A 23,394-nucleotide genomic window follows, 5' to 3' on the forward strand; every position below is an offset into this window, starting at 1 on the left:
TAATTTCAGAGTTATAAAGTCATTTGCTTTAATAGGCCATTAAATGAGATTACGTAAAGCACACTCGTTGATATTTCCCTGTAAACTCCCAAAGGTAAAGCTCTCTGCTAGATTAATAATAAGGAAGCAGTGATAATTATGCAGGTAAATTTTGTTTAATATTGCAAATAAGTTTTAAATATATATATATATATCAAACTGGAAGATTAAAAGTTTGAATAGCATCTTCATTGGAATTATATTTACCTCAAGCTCTGCCAAGGAGGTTATATTTTCACCCCTGTTTGTCTGTCATCCACATAACACAAAAAAGTTATGGACCGATTTTGCAGAAATTTTCAGGAACTGTCGGAAGTGGGCCAAAGAGGACAATGATTAATTTTTGGTGGTGGTCCGGATCAATAATCAATCAATTATCAATAATAATCAACAATTGCTGCCTTGGCAGAGGTCTGCACTCTCAAAGTGCTTTTCTAGTTTTGTTGTTTTCCTTTATAATTTTTTCTCAAACACTTGCATTTGTGACTTTTAACTCTCATCTGCCTGGGGCTCTGCACATTTTCTGTATTTCTACATAAGCAGTTGTATTGTTTTTTATGTCTTTAAACATTATGTAATATTATTTTATGCACTGTCATCATTTTTCAAATATTGAGACTTTCATAATGTGAATTTGAACTCTTATGGTCCTGAAACTGTAATCTTATTGAAGGGGTGGATTGAGACCATCTTCTGGGTCTTCCGGAAGACAGTCAGGTTATTAAGTTTATATTGACTGGTATCTATTTTTTTCTGTTGGAAGACCATCAAAATGGAGGATGGATCAACATAGATACTTTGTAATACTGTCAGAAAATATCTCTGGGTCTGCTCCTGTTATTGACCATGTTACCTGTTGTGCAAGATTAAAATTCAGTGTTGACTGACAGTGCTATTATAAGCATTATTTATTATTGCATCAAAATTGACAAAATGACCTTTTTTGCATCTTTATTTTCTGTTTTTTGTCTGTACATTTGACAGCTTTGCTGCCTTGTTTCACTTTTTTCAGCATATATGCAGCACTGATAACACGATAAGTGGAAAACCATTTTACCTTTTGACTTGAAACTTACAGAACTGATGAATATTCATAATACGCAGGTCAAGTTCGAAAATCAGCATGATCGGGTCACTTTTAGGGAATTTATGCTGTTTTTTTTCACTTTTTTCAGCATATATGCAGCACCGATAACACGATAAGTGGAAAACCATTTTACCTTTTGACTTGAAACTTACAGAACTGATGAATATTTATAATCTGCAGGTCAAGTTCGAAAATCAGCATGATTGGGCTATTTTGAGGGAATTTATGCTGTTTTTTCACTATTTTCAATATAAATGCAACACTGATAACACAATATAAGAAAAATGGATTGGCCAATTGTAATTATACTCACAGGAGTGGTCAATCTTACTAAAACGCAGGTTGAGTTCGAAAATCAGCATAATCGGGCCATTATTTTAGAAGTTATGCTGTTTTTTTCACATTTCCTCAGATTCAATTCTTAAGCATGTTAACAGTCTCATTATTTAACTAATAAGATGCCTAAATGCCTATTTCCTGCATCTTTACAACATTGTTAGTTGATTATGTAAAAAAACATGGTAAACTTGTTATCGTGTATTGTGTAATATAGTGTCAAAAATGGAAATAAACTCATATCATTGCATGTTCAGAATCTCAGAATGGAGGAAATTGGACATTTAACACTGTTCTATTGATATTTTTCCCATCTCATCAATTTTCTTAGTTGGTCATATAAAAATGGCAACAAACTGTTTATTTTGTTTTATGTTAAAAAATGTTAAAAATGGAAATAAACCCATTTCAGAACAGTGCTGTCTTGTTTACATTTTGGCATTTTTAAGATGTGACTTTGAAGTTCCATGAGCCTGCAGACCTTTGCTAGTCACGTTTTCTGAATATCCATGATACTAATATTTTATTATTAAAAATTGATGGTCATTATGCTGTTAAACATTATGTAATATTGCGTCAAAATTTGAAGAAACCCCTATTTTGGGCACTGCTCTCATGATGACCATTTAAGAAAAACCATGTCACTTACTGTTTTCAAACTTATAGGAAAGACATGGGGCTAAAATACAGCTTCAGTAGGCAATGCAGTCTGTTTGGTAATTTTTTCTGGCAGTTAAACAGTTTTTTGTGAAAATTTAATTTTTCACATATTGGCATTTTCAAGGTGTGACTTTGAAGTTCCATGAGCCTGCAGACCTTTGCTAGTCACGTTTTCTGAATATCCATGATACTAATATTTTATTATTAAAAATTGATGGTCATTATGCTGTTAAACATTATGTAATATTGCGTCAAAATTTGAAGAAACCCCTATTTTGGGCACTGCTCTCATGATGACCATTTAAGAAAAACCATGTCACTTACTGTTTTCAAACTTATAGGAAAGACACATGGGGCTAAAATACAGATTCAGTAGGAAATGCAGTCTGTTTGGTAATTTTGTCTGGCAGTTAAACAGTTTTTTGTGAAAATTTAATTTTTCACATATTGGCATTTTCAAGGTGTGACTTTGAAGTTCCATGAGCCTGCAGACCTTTGCTAGTCATGTTTTCTGAATGTTCATGTGACTAATATTCCATTATTAAAAATTGATGGTCATTATGCTGTTAAACATTATGTAATATTGCATCAAAATTTGAAGAAACCCCTATTTTGGGCATTGCTCTCATGATGACCATTTAACAAAAATCATGTCAATTACTGTTCTCAAACTTACAGGAGAGAAACATGGGTCTAAAATACAGCTTCAGTAGGCAATGCTGTCTGTTTGTTAATTTTTTCTGGCAGTTAAACAGTTATTTGTGAAAATTTAATTTTTCACTTATTGGCATTTTCAAGGTGTGACTTTGAAGTTCCAAGATCCTGAAGACCTTTGCTTGTCACGTTTTCTGAATGTCCATGTTACTAATATTCTATTATTAAAAATTGATGGTCATTATACTGTTAAGCATTATGTAATGTTGCATCAAAATAGAAGAAAACACAATTTTTGGTGCTGCTGCCATGATGACCATTATGGGAAAACCTTGTTATGACTGTCAAACCTTTAAAGAAGAAACACAGGACTAAAATGCAGAATGAGTTGGAAAAGCAGTCTAATTGGCTTCTTTCTATGGAAGTTATACATTTGAGTGAAATATTCATTATCTTTTTGGCATATTCATTGTGGGACTCGGAGCTCCCATGGACATGAAGCCGAATGGTGATCAAATTTTCTACATGTCCATGCTATTTATTGTCAATAATCAAAAATTGGTGATAATTATTCTATAATTTATTATGTAATGTTACATCAAAATTGACAACAATATTTTTGCATTGCTACTGCAAACATTATGAAAAGAAAACTGTGTTACTTATTATTATTTTTAACTTACAAGTATGATTTTTATGTACAGACGCCGTGCACTTTTACCGATAACACGATAAGTGGAAAACCATTTTGCCTTTTGATTTGAAACTTGCAGTACTGATGAATATTCATAATACGCAGGTCAAGTTCGAAAATCAGCATGATCGGGTCACTCTTAGGGAATTTATGCTGTTTTTTCACTTTTTTCAACATAACTGATCAATATTGTTCATAGCACCGATAACACGATAAGTGGAAAACCATTGTACCTTTTGACTTGAAACTTACAGAACTGATGAATATTCATAATATGCAGGTCAAGTTTGAAAATCAGCAAGATCGGGCAATTTTTATGGAAGTTATCCTGTTTTTTTTTTTTTTTTTTTTTTTTTCAATTTTTTCAGCACTTTTGTAACACCGATAACTTGATAAGTGTAAAAATGTTTTTCCTTTTGGATTGAAATTTACAGAACTGGTGAATATTTATAATACGCAGGTCAAGTTTGAAAATTGGCGTGATTGGACTATTTTAACAAAAGTAATGCTGTTTTTTTCCTTTATTCAGCATACATGCAACACTGATAACGCATTTTAAGGAAAACCAATCAGCCTTTTGTCTTGCAACTCACAGGAGTGATCAATCTGACCAGTATACAGATCAAGTTTGAAAATAAGCTTGATCAGTTAAGTTTTGATGAAGTTATTAGCCTTTTTGTATATAAGTGGTTTTTTCTTCAGATTTAATTCTTAAGCATGTTAACAGTCTCATTACGGAACTAATTGGATATGTAAAAGTGTTGTTTTAACATTTTCTGCTTCTTAACAATATTGTTAGTTGATTATATAAAAATGACGGTAAACCTATTATAGTGCATTGTGTAATAAAGTATCAAAAATGGAAAGGAACTCATCATTGCAGTTTGTCAGATCCAATCATTCACTATGTTCAGAATCTGTGAATGGAGCAAATTGGACATTTAAAATTGTTCTATTGATATTTTTCCTATGTGAACAATTTTCCTAGATGATCATTTAAAAATGACAGTAAATTGATTATTTTGTTTTATGTAAAAAGGTGTTGAAAATGGAAAGAAAATCATTTCAGTACAGTTATCTCTTGTTTACATTTTGGCATTTTGAATGTGTGACTCTGAACTTCCATGGTCTTGAAGACCTTCCCAAATCACATTTTCTGAATATCCATGATACTTTTATATTTTTTTTTTATAAAAAAAATTGATGGTCATTAAGCTGTAAAGTATTATGTTATATTGCATGAAAGTTGAAGAAACCCATATTTTGGACACTGCTGCCAGGATAGCGATTAAGGGAAAACCATGTTACTTATGATACTCAAATTTACTGAAAAGTTCCTAAGACTGAAGTGCAGCTTGTGTTGGAAAACCATTGTGATTGTTTTCTGTTTTGGAAGCAATGCAGTAGAGTGCTATTTGGTGCAGTTCTATAGAGTGAACTATGGTGCAATAAATGTATATGGATAGTAGGCAGTTAATTCAGGGTTATAAAGTAATTTGCTTAATTGATTTTCAAGTTATTTCAGGGTTATAAAATAATTTGCTTAATTGATTTTCAAGTGGCCATTAAATGAGATTACATAAACACACATTGAGATCTCATTGTAAAGTCCCATAGGTTTAGCTCTCTTAACTGTGTCACATAATTAGGAATCGATTATTATTATGCAGGTAAATGTTATTTAATATTGAAAATAAGTTTACAAAAGAAAAATTTTGTGTAACGCTTATATTAATGCTAAAGATGAATAACAGTGCCTTATTATTCTCAAACTCAATAGGGTTATTCATATCATGTTAGTAATTGTACAGCTAGATTAAAAGTTTGAATAGCAGCTTTATTGGTATTTTTTGTTGTTTTATTTTAAATTTTCTTTTAATTTTTTTTTCAAACACTAGCATCTTCAAGATGACACTTTCAACTGTCATCCACCAGAAGCGCTGTGTATTTTGTTTTTCCACATTAGCAGTTGTGTTGGTTTTTATGTCTTTAAACATTGAGTAATATTATTTTATGCACTGTCATCATTTTTCACATATAGGGATTTTCATTGTGTGAATTTGAACTCTCACATATGGTCCTGAAACTGAATCTTATTGACCATGTTATTCTGTTGTATATATTTTTGAAATTTTTATCTTTTACCTACTGGCATTTTCAGTGTGTGACTTATAACTCCCAAGGGTATGTAACAGTTCACTTTTATTGATACTACCTGTTGTGCAATATTTGCAACTTGACTTTACAGTTAAAGGGATAATAACTGTTCTTTTTTGGCAAATAATTTTTTTTCTAAAAAGTTTTTTTTTTTTGTTAAAATCTCTTAAGAAATTATTACAAAGTATAGCCACCTATGGAGGTCACATGGTCTGATGACAAGTTCAGATATCAGAATAATAGCTATGACTGCCCTTTTTGTGGTAAAACAAAATATATTATATTTCTGTGACTTGTTTACACTGTTTAAACTGAAGTTGGATGATTCATATCATGGTTATGCAGCTAGACTGAATTGAGCTTTAGTGGAATATTTTTGTAATTTTTTCTTTAATTTTTAATTTTTCAAACTGGCATTTTCAAGATGTGACTTATCACTCCCATCCACCAGGAGCCCTGTACTGTAACTTTGTAACACTTTCTGTATTTTTTTAACTTACAAGTATGATTATATATATATATATATATATATATATATATATATATATATATATATATATATATATATATATATATATATATTTTTTTTTTTTTTTTTTTTTTTTTTTAAATTGAGTTTAAGCAATGAGTTTAAGAAATTTTCACTTTATCTCATTCTGGCATTTCCAAAGTTTAACTCTTATCACCCTCAAGCCTTAGGGACTATTTCCAGACCCTATCACGCAAACTGTGGATCAATGTATCTCCAAGGGAATTCTCGCTAAATTGCAATCAATGTAAGTGGCTTAGCTGTCTGTCACGCCTACTGAAACTGGCATGCCAGAATCCTAAGCCGCTTAAACTGAAAGCAATTTAGTGAGAAACCCCTTGGAGTTGGATTGATCCTGTTAGATTGATCTAGGTATGGGAACTCAGTCTAATGCTTGTTACACATTTTACTTTCGTCCTAATTCAATGTTATGCAGAATTAGAATTTGATGTTGGCTATGCAGTTACAGTAAGCATAATACATTAATGCATCAAAATTGACAGTATCCTATTTCCTGCGCTTTTTTTCTGTTTTTTGTCTGTACATTTGACAGCTTTGCTGCCTTGTTTTCATTATTTTTTCAAACGCTAGCATCTTCAAGATGTGACTTTTAACTCCCATTCACCAGAAGTTCTGTGCATTTTCTGTATTTCCACATGAGCAGTTGTATTGGTTTTTATGTCTTTAAACATTATGTAATATTATTTTATGCACTGTCATCATTTTTCACATATTGGGATTTTCTTTATGTGAATTTGAACTCTCATATATGGTCCTGAAACTGTAATCTTATTGACCATGTTACCTGTTGTGCATGATTAAATTTTAGTGTTGACTGTGCTGATATAAGCATTATTTATTATTGTATCAAAATTGACAGAATGACCTATTTTCTGCATCTTCATTTTCTGCTTTTTGTCTGTACATTTGACAGCTTTGCTGCCTTGTTTTTCATTGCATTGACAATGCCATTTTGAAGTAAAGATTAGGATCTGCATTATTAATATAGGTTATGCAGCAATAGATGAGATTTCAAATGATACCCAGTTGCAAGTAGGAGATGCCTTTACATTGGTCTGCAATGTATCCGGGAATCCTACACCAAATGTGACGTGGGTGAAGGATGGCACTGTAAAGTCTACCACATATCAACTTCAACTACTGCATGTTACTGAGCAAGATGAAGGTTGCTATATGTGCATAACAACTATTGATAGTGCAGTCACTGCAAATAGAACAGTGTGTATACATGTTCAAGGTAAAATAAAAGACGTTGATGGATGCAACTTACGTTACAACTAAATAAGTATACTAACCTAGCAAGTCTCTGTCTCTCTTTTGAGTTAATTTTATGTAACTCTGTAACTTCAAACTACTTGTTTTAGACACATGCTCTTAGTATCAGTGCCTTTATGTTTATCTGAATATTGATAGCTTCTAGGTCAAAATCATTATATAGTTTATAAACTATAACTTGCTTATTTCATTGCTGCAGTTGTCTTGACCAATCAAACTTTTCGTCCCATTTTGTGATCTGGCTTTCATTTTTCTCTTATTCTCCTTGAATATTTTTGTCACTTGATTGCACTGCAGTGACTTTGCACTCACTATGTTTTGTTCATTTGTATTTCCTTCTTCACCTCCTACTAAGGAAGTCATAGATTAACATTTTTGTGGTGGTATGAGTTTATTGTACAGTGATAAATTCATTGGAATACATAGCCTAGCCAATAAAATGGGGAAGTGTTACTACCTGTTGTCCTAGATCATGACATTCAGGAAAAGAATAGTTCAAATAATATCTACATGTCTTATCTCAGCAGCAATGTGTTATGCTTCCTGCTAGGAGTCTGTGTATTCCATTTCTTTTGGCTTACATATTCTCAGCTCTTTCTAGGTTTCTCTTACGTTTGTTTTAAAAACATAATTTTTGAAAAATCATATTAAAGTTGGATTCAGTACTTTTAAAATTGTTTAGGTTGTTTTAATTTGTATCGGAGAGATCTGAAGCAACTCAATATTGCAATTGGCAACTGTGATTCACAACAACATGCAGTTATATTGTGACTTTTTTTACTGTTAACTGAAGTTGCCTAAGTCATCACATATTTCAACAATAACAATTCATGTTGTTGGAAAGATAAAAATTTAAATTTTTCACATAGACTGTTTCTCTTGAATATATATACTGTGATACTGATACAGGATAAATTGTATATTAAGATTTTGATTATTAATGAAGCTTATAGAAAATCACCAAACTTGCAATGTTCCTTTCTTTTCAGGTGTGATAGATGGTCTGACTACAGGACAGATTGTGGGAATAGTAATCGCAGTTATTGTAGTAGCTGTTATTGGTATTGTTATTGTTGCCATCGTCATATATAAGAAACCTAGTAAGTTGTTAAAAGGTAAAGTTGAACACTTAATTAATGGTGCAAAAAGCACTTAACCATTTTAGTTAACGTCATTGTGCATTTTGTTATATTTGTTATGTCTGGATAAAAAAAAATACTAGGCAAGGGAAAGTTCTGATAAAAATGCTTTTTGAATAAATTAACTTTAATTTGTAATACTAAAAGTAGCATGTTGATCAGATTAAATATTCTAAAAACAGACATATCACACTTTAATGTAATTTGTATTTGATTATATTATTATATATAAGCAAAATATATGCAGTGTTACTCATTATTAAATTGCAAATCATCTGTTTACAAATAAGGCATTACATCCTATTTTACCAACACTAAGACATTTATTACACATAGATAAACTAAGTTTATTTCTGCTTAAATACCGATTGCATCTATTGGCAGCACACAGTGCAGTTTTAAATGTTGCTTATTTCATGATCGATGCCAAATTAATATGGAATGATAATGTATAAATATGTCTAAATCTTTCAAAAATAGCAGTGCGAATAGCTGACTATGAATTTTTGTATGAAACTTGTGTTGCTCTGTTGCTTCAAAAGGCCTTTCCTGTTAACTTATTTTTTCAGTTCCCTCAGGTCATAGATCCTGCCCCTCTAGTGAAACCGTTATTCTTGAACCAACCGAAAAAGAAATAGAGAAAAATGTTGGTGACTTTTTGAAGGTGATTGCTAATGTGAAAGACAAAACAGCCAACCAGCAAATGGAGGTCTCCTGGTTTGATCCCAATGAAAGAAAAATTAACTCTGATTCAAGGTACAGTGTAAAAATAAGAACAAATGCATAAGCTTCTTTAAATAAATTGATACATACGGTAGAACTGATAACTATGTAATATGGTGTGTGTGTGGGGGGGGGGGGGGGCAGTTGTCTGAGCTGTGATTCACCTGGGTGTCATTATTAAGTTAGATTTGTTGATCCAGACTTTTTTGTTTAATTGATAGGACTGTAAGAAGGTATTCATGACCAAGCATTTTATTATAACAGAAACATAAACTTTATAAGCTATGCCATTGTTAGTTTTGTCAAAACATGATGTGTTGCGATCTTTCAGTAAATCAGGTATATCTGGAGAGGATGGCTGTTTGACTATCCAAACCATCAAGAAGGAGCTTGGAGGGAAATATATTTGTAGATGGAAGAGATGTGTGGAGGATCCAAGTGGAGAAATGTCTTTTGTTTTAAAGGTTGCCTCTGGTATGTAATTCTCTCAAACTTTCTCTTTATGTAAGAGATAATGTTAACGTACAACCTTATGATTATCAGTGGAATTATTTTTCAATAAAAACTTAAGTGCGAGACACCCTGTGCGATACAGGAGCAGTGATATCATATTGTTAAGTAGTTATGTTATGGTCCTTTGACTCCCTGACAAGGTCCATTGTTAGTACCTTTAATTTATGTTGAAACTAGCCAAAGCAGTAAATTTTAAATACTGGTTATTTTGTGACAATCTAAAAAAAAAACAAACTAGCAGTGCAAATAGCTAATTATAAATTTTATTTAATGTTGAATGTCACAGTGTGTTTCATTTTAAGTAGATAATCTCTGAAACTTCACAAGTGCAAGGATGAGTTATTTTTTAGGAGTGCACAAAATGAATTAATCTTTCAACACCACTTGGTTATATGAAACTTGTTTTGCTCTGTTGCTTCCTGACACAGCGGTCTTTTCTGTTAACTTCTTTTTTACATTATCCCAGGTAATCGATCTTGCCCCTGTAGTGAAACCCTTATTCTTCAACCAAGCGGAAAAGAAATAGAGAAAGATGTTGGTGACACTTTGAAGGTGATTGCAACTGTGAAAGACAAAACAACCAACCAGCAAATGGAGGTCTCCTGGTTTGATCCCAGAGGAAGGGCAATAAACTCTGATTCAAGGTAAATTGTGAAAAAAAGAATAAATGCATGAGCTTCTTAAAATAAATTGATACATTGAACTGATAACTATGTACATATGCTAGGGGGGGTACAGTTGTTTGTGATTTACCTGGATACCATTAGTAAGATATGTTGAACCAGATTTTTTTGTTTAATAGATAGGACTGTTATTGAGTTATTCATCACCAAGCATATTATTATAACAGAAACATCATTAACTTTATAAGCTATGCCATTTTAGTTTTGCCTAAACATTGATGTGCTGTGATCTTTCAGTAAATCAGGTATATCTGGAGAGGATGGCTGTTTGACTATCCAAACCATCAAGAAAGAGCATGGAGGGAAATATATTTGTAGATGGATGAGATGTGTGGAGGATCCAAGAGGAGAAATGTCTTTTGATTTAAAGGTTGCCTCTGGTATGTAATTCTCTTTATGTAAGAGGTAGTGTGTACCTATAACCTTATGATTATCTATTCAGTGGAATTATTTTCCAATAAAAATTAAAGTGCAGGAAACCCAGTTCAATATAAGAGCAGGAATATAATATTATTATAAAATAGTATGTTAAATAACAGTGATTTAGAAGTACCACTTTTTTGCTACATAGAAATGGGTTTTTTGATAAAAGTTCCTTACATGGCATTAGTCTTCACTAGTGGGCTTGATTTGATCTTAAAGTGCAATTTAAGATTCCAAATAGTCTTATGTGATCTTAAACCATGAGTAAGACCATTTCTGCACTGACAGCCAATTAAGCTGTCTCGCCTTACACATTCTTCTATAGTGAGCAGAGGTGTCCTCTTTTGTGAGGAGAGGCATCCCCCATTGTGAGGGGAGGAAACTGCTTGACCACTTAAGGGGTCTAGGATATTAACGAAAAAGTCCAAAACTAATGCAGCTAATTAAATTTCCTATTAACTAAAGGATGTGGTCTAGCAAGCAAAACAATTTTCCAAAGTTTGTAGTCACAGTGTAACACGAGTGACGTAATATCAGCATTTTGGGGCTAAAGTTGTCATTTTTTTAATCAAGATTTTCTCTTAAACAAAAAGCCCTATAAATATGATTGAAATAGCTATCTAAAGGTTAGCACAAAAACCAGTAAACTTAGTCAGGATTTTCTCTTATTATCTTTACTTTTGATTTTATTTTGATAAAACGTGAATTTTACGAAATATATATGGACCTTCCACTTTCAGTTTTAATAACTTCAAAAATAAAAGGTCAATCAAAAATTCAAGACTCTGTTGACTAGATATTATACTGAAACACAGACACATCAAATTTCATGTCAATCTGATGGTTAAAGAATGAGATATGGGGATTGAAATTTAGACTATGTTATCAATCTTCAAAGCTGAGAAATCGCTCATAAACCATTTGTCTCAGGTAATTGGGCTAATTTAGCAAATTAATTGCACCTCCACCTGTTATCATCTTATTGATCGGGAAGGTCTATACACCATTATGTGGGTTGTTTGTTTCTATCTAGATGCCAGAAAATCTTACTTTTGTACGCAAACTTATTCACACCATGAAAGCCGCTCTTCCCTGAGAAATGATTGACAGCTGAGTAGGCCTACCTACTCTCGTTTCACTGACGTAATTAATCATAATTGTGCCTGACGCAGTAGAAGTCTGTGCACTGTCTAGGAAGTGTCTAAGGAAGGGCTAACAAACAAAAAGAAAATTACTTGAGGTGCAAGCAGAGGACAATGCCACCCGTCGTGCGTGGACGCCACTCTACACACCAAGACATGAAAATGGAGAAAGCAAAGAAAGAATTACTCCAAGAAATGGCCAAATGTGGGTACGTATCAGCCACGATGCCAGAGAGTGCCAAGACCATAATATGCAAGTTTGAAAATGTTTTGGGTGGCAATATTATTCATAAACTTGATTGCTGTTACAATTTTTTTGTGAATAAAATGATTGCCTAACGATTTTTTCTGACAACCCCAGACGTTGTACGAATTCTCAGCAGCTCAAGTGTGATCTCAAATCTTTACCTAGATGTGATTGAGATGCTAAGGGAGAAAATTTAATATATTGTTAACAATGTAATGGAAACAATATAATCTCAGTTTAGCTGACATAAGACTTATTAGCTGCCAGTGCACGCGTAACAGCTTAAGACAAGTTAGACAACCATTCTTGCCCCGCCCCCCATAGTAACGGTGCTTGACAACGGAGGCCGAGCCTAGAGGCCATGGACAGGTAGAAAAACTCGTTCAAATATATATTTTTAGTCCGTGTTGCAAAAATATAACTTAATTGAGTATTAGATTCAATATTGATTATTTCTAACGTATAAAAAACTAAAAATCGAGTTTTAGACGTATTTGTAATATCCTTGACCCCTTAAGTAGATGTTAGATCATTTGTGATCTTAAAAGCAGATACAGCATTTTAAGACTACTGCTATTATGATTAAGACCGTGTTAGATTATTTGTGATCTTAAATTGCACTTTAAGATCAAATCCAGCCCACTAGTGCTTATAAGGTCAAATTTGGTAAATTGTCAATTCAAAATGCCAATGAGCTTGCTATAATCTATTTTTCACAACCTGCAGCTTTTTAAATGTGTGAGGTGTGGTTATATTCATTTTGAATACAACAAAATACCCTGGTTTAGGTGTGAATTAATTAGCACATTTTTTCAGGTTTGTCATATTTAACATGTTCCAATAGAAGGCTTAACATGTTATATTTTCTCATTTGCCTGGTGTTGTTTAAGCATAAAAAAAAACGAAATAGATTTTGTATTCAGTCTCATATGTTGATGCACCTCTCTCAGTTTTGGTCAGAAATATTTTTTAAGTAAAATAAGAAAATGGTTAAAAAATTGTCATTTTTGTCTTCATTGTGTGCTACTTACTCATACTTGATTGATTCAATGTCTTTCTAAACTCTTTCTTTCTTTGATCAAATTCTACATTCCTACTGGTACCATATCTGCTCATAGCACAGTTACATCTAAACTAACAACTACTAGTAAGTACATCATGCACCCATTGTACATACTTGAGTTGCATGGCCAGTATGAGCTTTGAGGTGGAAATGGCAAATAGGCTCATGATGATGATGAAAATTAATGCATTAAATAGCCAAAATTTAAGATGGCTACAGTGAATTTATTTAATCAAGATGAAAAACATGTAGACAAGATTATCAAATGTATTAATGGTATGATTTTAATTTTCACTTATTGTAGAATTATATGGGCAACATACATGCACTACATGTGTATTACTCTGTCAGCATTTTAAATCTATATACAAGGCTTTGGACTCAAAGTTTTTAGTCATATGTATGTACGAAATGAGCAAAAGTAAATTATGGTCATCTTGTATTGTGGCTGTTTCCATAGCTTTATTTAGATATGCCTGTCCATTTGTCTATATAGTTAAATAAACAGGTATCAGGAATATCCCCCCCCCCCCCAGCTCCCCCGCACTAGTGGGCTGGATATGGTCTTAAAGTGCAATTTAAGATAACTAGTTATCTTATGCGATCTTAATCATTATAGCAGTAGTCTTAAAATGGACTGAATCTGCTTTTAAGTTCAAAAATGGTCAAACATCTACTTAAGTGGTCAAGCAGTTTCTTCCCCTCATAATGGGGGACACCTCCTCTCACAATAGAGGACACCTCTGCTCTCAATAGGAGAATGTGTAAGGGGAGACAACTAAATTGGCTGTTAGACTAGAAATGGTCTTAGACCCCATTTCCAGAGATTAGATCTCTGGGTGTTCACGCTAAATAGCTGTCAGCCGAGCGGACACGAAAGTTAATTACTCCCTTACAGCTTGTAGTAGGCGGGACGGACAAGCCAAGCCAACGAGTATAAGTGTTCTACTTATTCATCCAACATGGATCCAGAGTCCTTCATCACTTTGGAAAATGAATGTTTGAAGATAGTTATTACAGCTCATTTTACCTTACAGATGTGTTTGATCCATTTCATGCCTTGTAGTTTTATGTAAATATTTGATTATATGTTAGACCCACAAATTATTCCTGAATTTAGAGTGAGAAACATAGATATTTGATTCTTAGATTGTTACATACAGGGAAGGCAATGCATTGGAACTTTAGATATTATATATTGAGAGACGTTGCAGGAGGACTGCAAATGTCCTCTTTACTTCTTATCTAATGTTGACTTAATTTGCATAACACAAAATTTGTCAGTGCTACAAAAGAAACCAAGATACTTTCTGTAATGTTGCATACTTTTATATTTAATGGGACTAAGCTTGAAAAAAGCCGGATTATCTGACAGTAATCTAGTGAGACTCCCCGTGGGGATAGACCGATCTAAAAGCTCTGGGAATACAGCCTTGCTCGTGGTTTAAGTTCATGTAAGACAATCTGTGATCTTAAATTGCACTTTAAGATCAAATCAAGCCCACTAGTGCCGGACAATGCCCCCCAGGACAATCCCCCACTCCCCAAGAATATACATTTATATACAAATATAGAGGAAGAGTAAAATATTCAATTTTTTTTTCATCTATTTAACAAATATTTTTTAGTGTGATCATGCAACTCGTTTGTTTAATGATGAAGTAGTATTATCACACTAGAAATATTAATAAATTGGATGATATGTTTTAAACTTACACTAGTATTTACTCTATTTTTGTATCTAAATATATATTTCTTTGGGGGGTTATCTTGGAATCAAATAAACATTTCAAGTGTCAGAATTTGTCTCCAAATGAGAAAATGATTTAAAAATGTGATTCTGCACTTAAACCACAAATATGATAGGTGTATTGCATGTAAGTTTAAAGTAGGTGGTTGAAACCAGAACTTACTTTTTGAAGTGTCAGTAGTTTCCTAAAATAGCATACACTGTACATTCCATAAGACTATAGTACACCTGTCATTGAACCTTTCAACCCACCAAACAGAATGATGTTAATTTTAAATAATGGCTTGCGATTGCACCTTGAGCTTCAGATCAGATTCAGCTTCTGGTATGGTATATGATATAATAAGTATATCCTGACCCTCATTTATTTTTATTATAACTTTTTTTTTGCCAATTAATAAAGGTTGCACAAGGCCATTGGATTGCATAGATGTTGGAAGTTGTATATGGGGGAATGATTTACTGATTATATAAATCAACTTTTAGTGGTAGCTTTAGATGGTTTTATTTACCTGAAATCACAACTGAACTGTTCATGAATTTCTCATGGTTCAATTTTGTGGGTGTTACAAACCAGTGTAGCTATGACACTTTATTAGACCCCTATTTGGTACTGTAAAGTATGAGAGTTCAAGCAGACTATAACCCCATTAACAGCAATAAAATTTGCCTGCCAGAATCTGAAACTCAGGTAGCAACATTTGAACATTTTATAACTTACTAGGATGTAATATACAGACTTGACATTTTATATGGAACATTTTTTCCAAATCATTTTTCATTAATTTTTTTTTTTTTTTTTTTTTTTTTTTTTTTTTTTTTTTTTTTTTTTGCTGACTGATAACTTAAAAGAAGGATTAAAATAATGATCTCTCTGATGTTATTGTGACATCAGGTCATACCAGTGAAGCAAACAAAAATACATTGTTTATTCTAAGTCATTAAACGAGCATTAAAAATGATACTTTGGATCTCCATATTTTCCAAATTATCATGTGTAAAAGAGTAACATACCTCACAAAGGACCCTCATGTCAGTGTCTAGTCACAGCAAAGTTCACTGTTACGCTTGGACTCATCTGGTTGCTACCAGGACTCTTAAGCAGAAAAGCATTCCTTGGGATAGGTTTTTGAGTTTAATCTGGAATAAAATTCCAGGCATTGGTCAAAACTTGTCTAGTTTGGTTCAGTTATTTTGTGGGATATGTAGACCATTGATTTGGCGAGTACTGACCTACCCACATATTGCCTAGTACTAGTATGTGGTTCAAATATGGCAATTTTGATGGCCTTAGTAGCGGCTCATTCACTTGGTTGATCAAAGTTATCTGTTATTAAAAGTGCTCTGTGTGAACCAGCAATCTCATTGTGCAATGATAAATTGTTCGAAAGGTGCCTTTTATCAAATGATAGCAAATTAGTTCCCATATTATTCCTTTATTTGATGTTCATATTTTCAGATGACTGTCATTGGTTTTTTGGCACCAATGTGAAATCCACTCCAAATGCTGATGCTTTTAATGACCCTTAGGCTAATCACTTTAGATGCGGCACATGCTTCATTGTAGGCTTCATTAAGATGTCTGTAAACTCTGTTTTGACTAGATGGAATCTGACTTCAATAAAGAAAGCCGTGCAGTTTCAGTGTTCTACCCAGAAACGGTGATGGCCCCCAATTCATAGGAGAAACAGCCAATGATGTTTTGCTATTTACAGTGGCTTCCTCAAATGTTATCTAAAACCAGTTTGATGTCTGCTTAGGGCCTTGAAAAATGCATTCTGATGGCGATTTACCTCATTCTGAACAAAATCGGCTGTTTTTATTTAGTTGCAGCAGCATACCTGGAAGGACAGTGAGCCCTGGGTGTGACCTCTGTGTAGGTACATCAGTCTGGGCATAACTCTATAAAACTGTGCAGACCATTCCTTGTTACACAGTAATCTGCTTGGCAATGTCTGCATATGTCTTTTTTGAGCCATTCTGGCACAAATTAACAATTTTATAAAACACTGCTTAACTCATTTTGAGCACTGCAAAACCAATCACTTGCATGCGAAATGTCAAATTCTTATATGCAGTAGTAGCCTACATATGGATACTTTTTTGAGAGAACCATGCTTCGCCAAAGCCAAACTTAGACCAGCCCAAAGGTGCACCAGCCATTTAAATCACTGCACAATACATAATGCAGCAGTGCAGCAGACATGGTAGTCAGTTAATTGATAGTGACCCACCTGACCACACACTTATCCATTCATATTATATCTTATATAAGATCTGAGTTTTTTTTTTTTTTTTTATGAAGAACACATTTTACTTAGGCATACCTTTGAAACTGAACTATTCCATATTAAATGTCAAGTCTAAATATATATTAAAGAAAGACGCACTTTGAATAAATTTGGTATTATATTTAAAGTTAACATCAATGTTTTGTAGGTGGAGGAAGCCAACGAGTATAAGTGTTCTACTTATTCATCCAACATGGATCCAGAGTCCTTCATCACTTTGGAAAATGAATGTTTGAAGATAGTTATTACAGCTCATTTTACCTTACAGATGTGTTTGATCAATTTCATGCCTTGTAGTTTTATGTAAATATTTGATTATATGTTAGACCCACAAATTATTCCTGAATTTAGAGTGAGAAACGTAGATATTTGATTCTTAGATTGTTACATACAGGGAAGGCAATGCATTGGAACTTTAGATATTATATATTTAGAGATGTTGCAGGAGGACTGCAAATGTCCTCTTTACTTCTTATCTAATGTTGACTTAATTTGCATAACACAAAATTTGTCAGTGCTACAAAAGAAACCAAAATACTTTTTGTAATGTTGCATACTTTTATATTTAATGGGACTAAGCTTGAAAAAAGCAAGTGGAACATACAAGGTATTGAAGTATGGTATATTATTCCAAGTCAGAAAGTAAAAAAGTTTTATGGCCTTTGAAGTAACTTGAGGAGCCATCTTCAAAAATAATTCAAGGTATGCAGTCAGATTATCACGTTTCCTTCCTAGTAGAAATTTTTTGAAATTGCTTAAAGACAAATAAATTTGGTTGAAACAAATGGGTTGCTGTAGTATGGTGAATTAATACATGATGGCTATACTCTTCATACATAGTGTACATGTTACTGCAGATATATAAATTGCATTATAGCTGTATTCTAATTTGAAATTATATTAACTCATGGTTAGGCATGTTAAATTTTAGTAGAAATAGTTTGTCCATATTTTGTGTTTGATCAAACCATATGCAGTGTTGATTTTTATGAATTGTGAATCAAAAATTTGCCAAATTGGGGGAAAAGAGTTGAAAATTAGTGTCAGTTAAATATATGGGTCATACTTTTGAGGACAAAGTAATCGACTTAGATGGTTATTTTACGTACAGGTACTATATTTTTCATTAGTTATATAATTTTATAAAACAATACTTGAAGGTGCTCTTTTTATCAATACATTTGATTGCTTTACTATTTTCTTTAAGTCTAACACATTTTCAATTGCCTAATTTCTTTGACTCAGTTCAGCTTGCTTTGTGATCTTAACAGTAATACTAATTTTGATACGTTTTACCTGCTTTCATACTAAAAACTTACACTTTTACAATTGTATGGTTTATATTCTGTATGTCTGCCTTTGTGATTTAATCATCTGACCCTCTTTATTTTTAAAAAATTATGGGTGTCAAAGGATTAACAAAGTGATTTATTGTTTGTTTTAAAATGCATTAGAAAGATTAGAGAAGGTGCTAAAAGCTGCCACTTGCCTGTTTGTTTGTAAAATTTTCTGATATTCTATGTGTAAATTACCTTTTTTTTCTTTCTGTGCTATAAGTTCAGGGTGAAAATAAAGAGATGCGTTTTGAACAATGTCATTATTAATAGCTAAAGCTAATGTCTGCAGTAACTTTCATCATACTGATCACATAGTTATTAAAATAGTTGCATCTGTGACTTTAGAATAATTGCTACTCTGTTGGCATATCTGTGCTTTAAACACTTAAATTAACATCAAGTAATTTAGAAATTGTTTTGAAGGTATTAAACTAAATTTCAAATTGTCATATTTTGTATTAGGTATATCGTTGTAGGGATTTAATATGTTGTTTTTCTTTTTAAATGCTGTATTTATAAAATTGAATAAAGCATTGCTAGCTAGAAAATACACTAAAATCTCACCTAGGTAGATAACCACCAATCTGCTTGGGTTAGGATGGTCAACTGTGGCATATGTATTGCTTTAATTTATAGATATATCACATAAATGTCTCATAAAATGAAGTAAACTAGCATAGTTATCTGCTAAGATAATTATGTCTTGATAGAAGCAGGTGTGTACTTTTTTTTACAATTTTTTCCTAATGAATGATTTAGTTTTGGTCACTCTTTATCAATACACAAATTTAACCCATGCAAATCATTTTATTCCATGTTACTTCATATTTTCGATGTCATGTAGCATATGTTAAAATGATCGAATAAAATGATTTTGTAATATTTTTAATTGTACTTCCAAATATATTTCCATTATCTTAGGTGGAAATGGCTGCAGTGAAATCCATCATTATGAAAACACTGTTTCGCCTGATACAGAAAAGTAAGTGGGGGGAAAAGTTTAATTGCATTGTGCACGGCAAACTTATTTTGAATACTTTATTTATTTATTTATTTATTTTATTATTTTTTTTTTATTTTTTTTTTATTTATTTTTTTTGACAATCAAATTTTAATCCTGTTTGAATTATAGTCGATGTGTATTGACATTTCTGTATTTTAAATTCCCCTATTGCCAAAAATATGAAGAAAATTGCTCTTATAAACATTTTTCACAGTTCATTGCTGGTTGCTTTATCTAGATATGTAATAAAGATAACTATAACATTATATATGTCAGCTTCATTTGTTTAAAGCATATATTTCATTGTCGAGCTTGCACTCCCTCTGTTTTCCCCTTGTATAGGTAAGGGAAGTGTGGCACGTGCTTTAAAATGTGTTATAAAAGCTTAGGAAGCTTCATTGTTTTATATACAGGCGCAAAAAGAAAAAGAAGAAGAAAGAACTAAAACCAGAAGTTCAGAGGGTAGCTGTCCCAAGGAAGCTTCCACCTTTACCAAAGTGATTTTTGCATACAGAGGATTATGTGACTATTGCATCTTTAAAATCAACCATAACTTTTATGACAGCATTGCAATAACAGTTATATTGCTGAGGTAAACAGACAATCAAATATGACTTTTCCAAATATAGATAGGGGTTCCCTCATTTGTAATAAGAATATACAATAGCTGTCTTTTCGGATAACGAAGGAATGTCACCAAGGAGATAAGTGAATTATATACAAGAATAACTTTGTTTACCTGAATTTCACGGAATAAAACAAATTTATTCGGTGTGATACCAAGTATGTTATGGAAGATAGTAATGTCCTATTCAAAGTACTGTTTGCACTCTTCATTGTTTTGTTTCAGTGAACAGCTAAAGCTATTTTATTCATTTATTATTTGTCAAACAGGGCCCAGTATGGCTAATATATATATATATATATATATATATATATATTTTTTTTTTTTTTTTGTATTATATAGTTCTCATGAACAAGAGGCCTTACTTCACTTGTTTAATAATCCATGATTTTATTATTGTGATCACCATTGTTTATTTTTTATTATTTTCTTCATTATAATTTATTAAAGTTTTTTTTATCTTTTTAATGTTTATTTATTTTTTAGTCTAGGATTCCTAGTGCAATATAATCTTTCTTCAACTGCACAAAATTGTAATTATTTGTTTTCTGTAATTTTATCATTCTTATAATCAGTCTGCATATATTTGAAGAAAAGCTTTTGATTTCTTGTGATATATATCTTTATATCAGATTCTGTAAGATGTCTTATTTTCTCTAATTTTTTTGTGAATTTGTTTTCTAATGTACACATGCATAGTTAAACAACAGGATGATAACTATCAGGGTATTTTTTTCATTTCTACTTAACTGTTTTCACTGTTACTTAACAAGAGTATCTGTGAATCTGTTCTGTTTTATAGCAAGACCACCAATTAGTGAAAGATCTTATAAAGAGGTTATTCATTCAATAACTTTGGCTGTGGTATAATGGTTTGCCTGATATTATTGGAATAAAACTAGTAAGACTATTTATGAAAGGAATATTGCAGCTAAGACTGTGTTACCAGCCATAACCCTATGGTACTAGCAGGATTGATCTATATCAGCTGGTATTCTTGCTAAGGTGCAGTCATTGTAATCAGCTTAATTGTCTGGCACACCCCTTTGCAAAGCAACATCAACAACATCATAGACTACAATTTTTTCCCAATATAAGTTACGAGGGGCTGTGCCAAACATTTAAGCCTGCTTAAACTGAATGCAATTTGGGGAGAATCCCCCAGGAGTTAGATTGATCCAGCTAGTCCGATAAGGTTATGGGAAAGGTCCCTAAAATGGTCTGTCATTATTGTATATGTACAAATATACAGATGTAGATTATGACTTTTAAGCACATCAGTTACATATCAGGTGTATGCTGCATATTGGATTTTAAATTGGATTGTCATGGAATTCTGCATAAATGTGTGCACTTTACAGCGTGGTTACTTTTAATATCAGTTATTTTTAATTTATAGAATGGAAGTGGTTTTGATATACAAAAGTCATCATAATGAAAAAGAGAACTTTTCTATCCTGATCACAGTCGGGTTCTACTGTTGGTTAGTGTAATTTATGTGTGCATGAATTGAGAGGAGTCTCTGAGGCTAGTTTGCTGTCAGCAATTTCGTGAATTTCTTCAATTACAGCAGAATAAGTTGTTAGTTGAAAATGTCATTTTATTGTCATTTTGATTAATACACAAATTACGAATTCAAATACATATAGTTAAATAATATCATATGAATGATACTCATGTATGGTAAATGATTTACAATTTTCAGATTAAAATTTTACGTTTCAGCAAAGATGGAGGGAAAAAAGGGCCAAAGATACAGACTATTCACTGTTAGTGTAATTTACCTCATACACAGCCATCTGGCATTTCGTTTTTCATGTCTAGGAAATTAATAGCTTTCAACTGTAAATATTGTGCTTTACAGGCAGAATGAAAATTCATGTGAAGATGTATATGAAGTTGTAACTGATAATAATAATACATACTGTTTTTGTCTCAAGTATTGTTTTTACACTGTTGCACTAATTACATAATACCCTCCATTTCAGATATCCAAAAACTAACATTTTATTCACTACTGGATTAATCACTCTTGTCTATTGTGTAATGCTTTGGTGGATATTATTTGACCAAAATTTTTGAGAGATATGGAAAAAAAATCTAATCATTTTCTTGAGATATCCATTTCATATATGAAACTTAAGGTAACTGTCAGTGTTTGCCAAAATTTCCTTATTTACTGCCCAACATGCATTATTTTTAATAAAAAATAAATCTTCAGATCTCAGTGAATTAATGGAAAAATCTTTCTCAAATTTCTTTACCTGAGCACTTATGAACACTGTTTCAACACCAGTTTAATGACACTATAGGTAGTTCTTCAAAACCCTGTCATCAATTTTCATAAAATCTCTAGATTTTATTGCTGATAAAGCCAAATAATGCCTTTGCTCAATGAAAATCTGTAGTTATGGCTCATCATTCCATAATAAAAATATTTAAACCAAAATGACCCCACAAGGTTGAAGCCCATACACTTGTGGTCAAGTGTTCCAATTTTCGTAATATTTTCTTCCAAAAAGAATGAAGTTACGTCCCATGCTGATTACTGTATCGCATCAAAACAGCTGTGTAATTGGCATTAAATGCCATGTGGCTACTTTTATGGCAGCTAAAACATTTGACAAGAGTACCTGTTTACAGCGTTTTCAAACAACCGTTTTATGTACAGACACAGATGTGTATATACATAGAGTCATTGCCTGTGCCTGTCACTGTCGCCATGCACTTTATACAAATAAGATGAAAATCCTTTTATCTTTTGCCTTCAAACTTACAGAACTGATGAATATTCATTATACACAGGTGAAGTTCCAAAACCAGCCTGATCGGGCCATTTGTCCTAAAGTTATGCTGTTTTTACACTGAAATGTCTGTATATATAGCCATCACTTGCCTCTGTTGTCCTGTCGATATTTAAAATTGTTCTATTGACATTTTTCCTATGTCAACAATGTTCTTAGTTGTTCATGGAAAAAAGACAGTAATATGATTATTATGTTT

At 32.4% G+C, this 23,394-nt stretch overlaps 1 protein-coding gene across 1 annotated transcript in view; it reads left to right on the forward strand.

The window, feature by feature from the left end:
• Window positions 1-22,330, forward strand: part of LOC147760881 (uncharacterized) — a 52,130-nt gene extending 29,800 nt beyond the window's left edge. The window contains exons 4-10 of the mRNA XM_087018101.1: window positions 8,442-8,567; window positions 9,161-9,347; window positions 9,646-9,788; window positions 10,294-10,471; window positions 10,748-10,890; window positions 19,685-19,745; window positions 20,180-22,330. Of these exons, the coding sequence (XP_086874227.1) occupies window positions 8,442-8,567; window positions 9,161-9,347; window positions 9,646-9,788; window positions 10,294-10,471; window positions 10,748-10,890; window positions 19,685-19,745; window positions 20,180-20,267 (926 nt within the window). The 3' untranslated portion in view covers window positions 20,268-22,330. The remainder of the gene's footprint in view (window positions 1-8,441; window positions 8,568-9,160; window positions 9,348-9,645; window positions 9,789-10,293; window positions 10,472-10,747; window positions 10,891-19,684; window positions 19,746-20,179) is intronic.
• The last annotated feature ends 1,064 nt before the right edge of the window (window positions 22,331-23,394 follow it).

Source organism: Lingula anatina, chromosome 7 (genome assembly GCF_051362555.1).
Source record: "Lingula anatina isolate TDL-2025a chromosome 7, LinAna3.0, whole genome shotgun sequence".
Classification (NCBI taxonomy): domain Eukaryota; kingdom Metazoa; phylum Brachiopoda; class Lingulata; order Lingulida; family Lingulidae; genus Lingula; species Lingula anatina.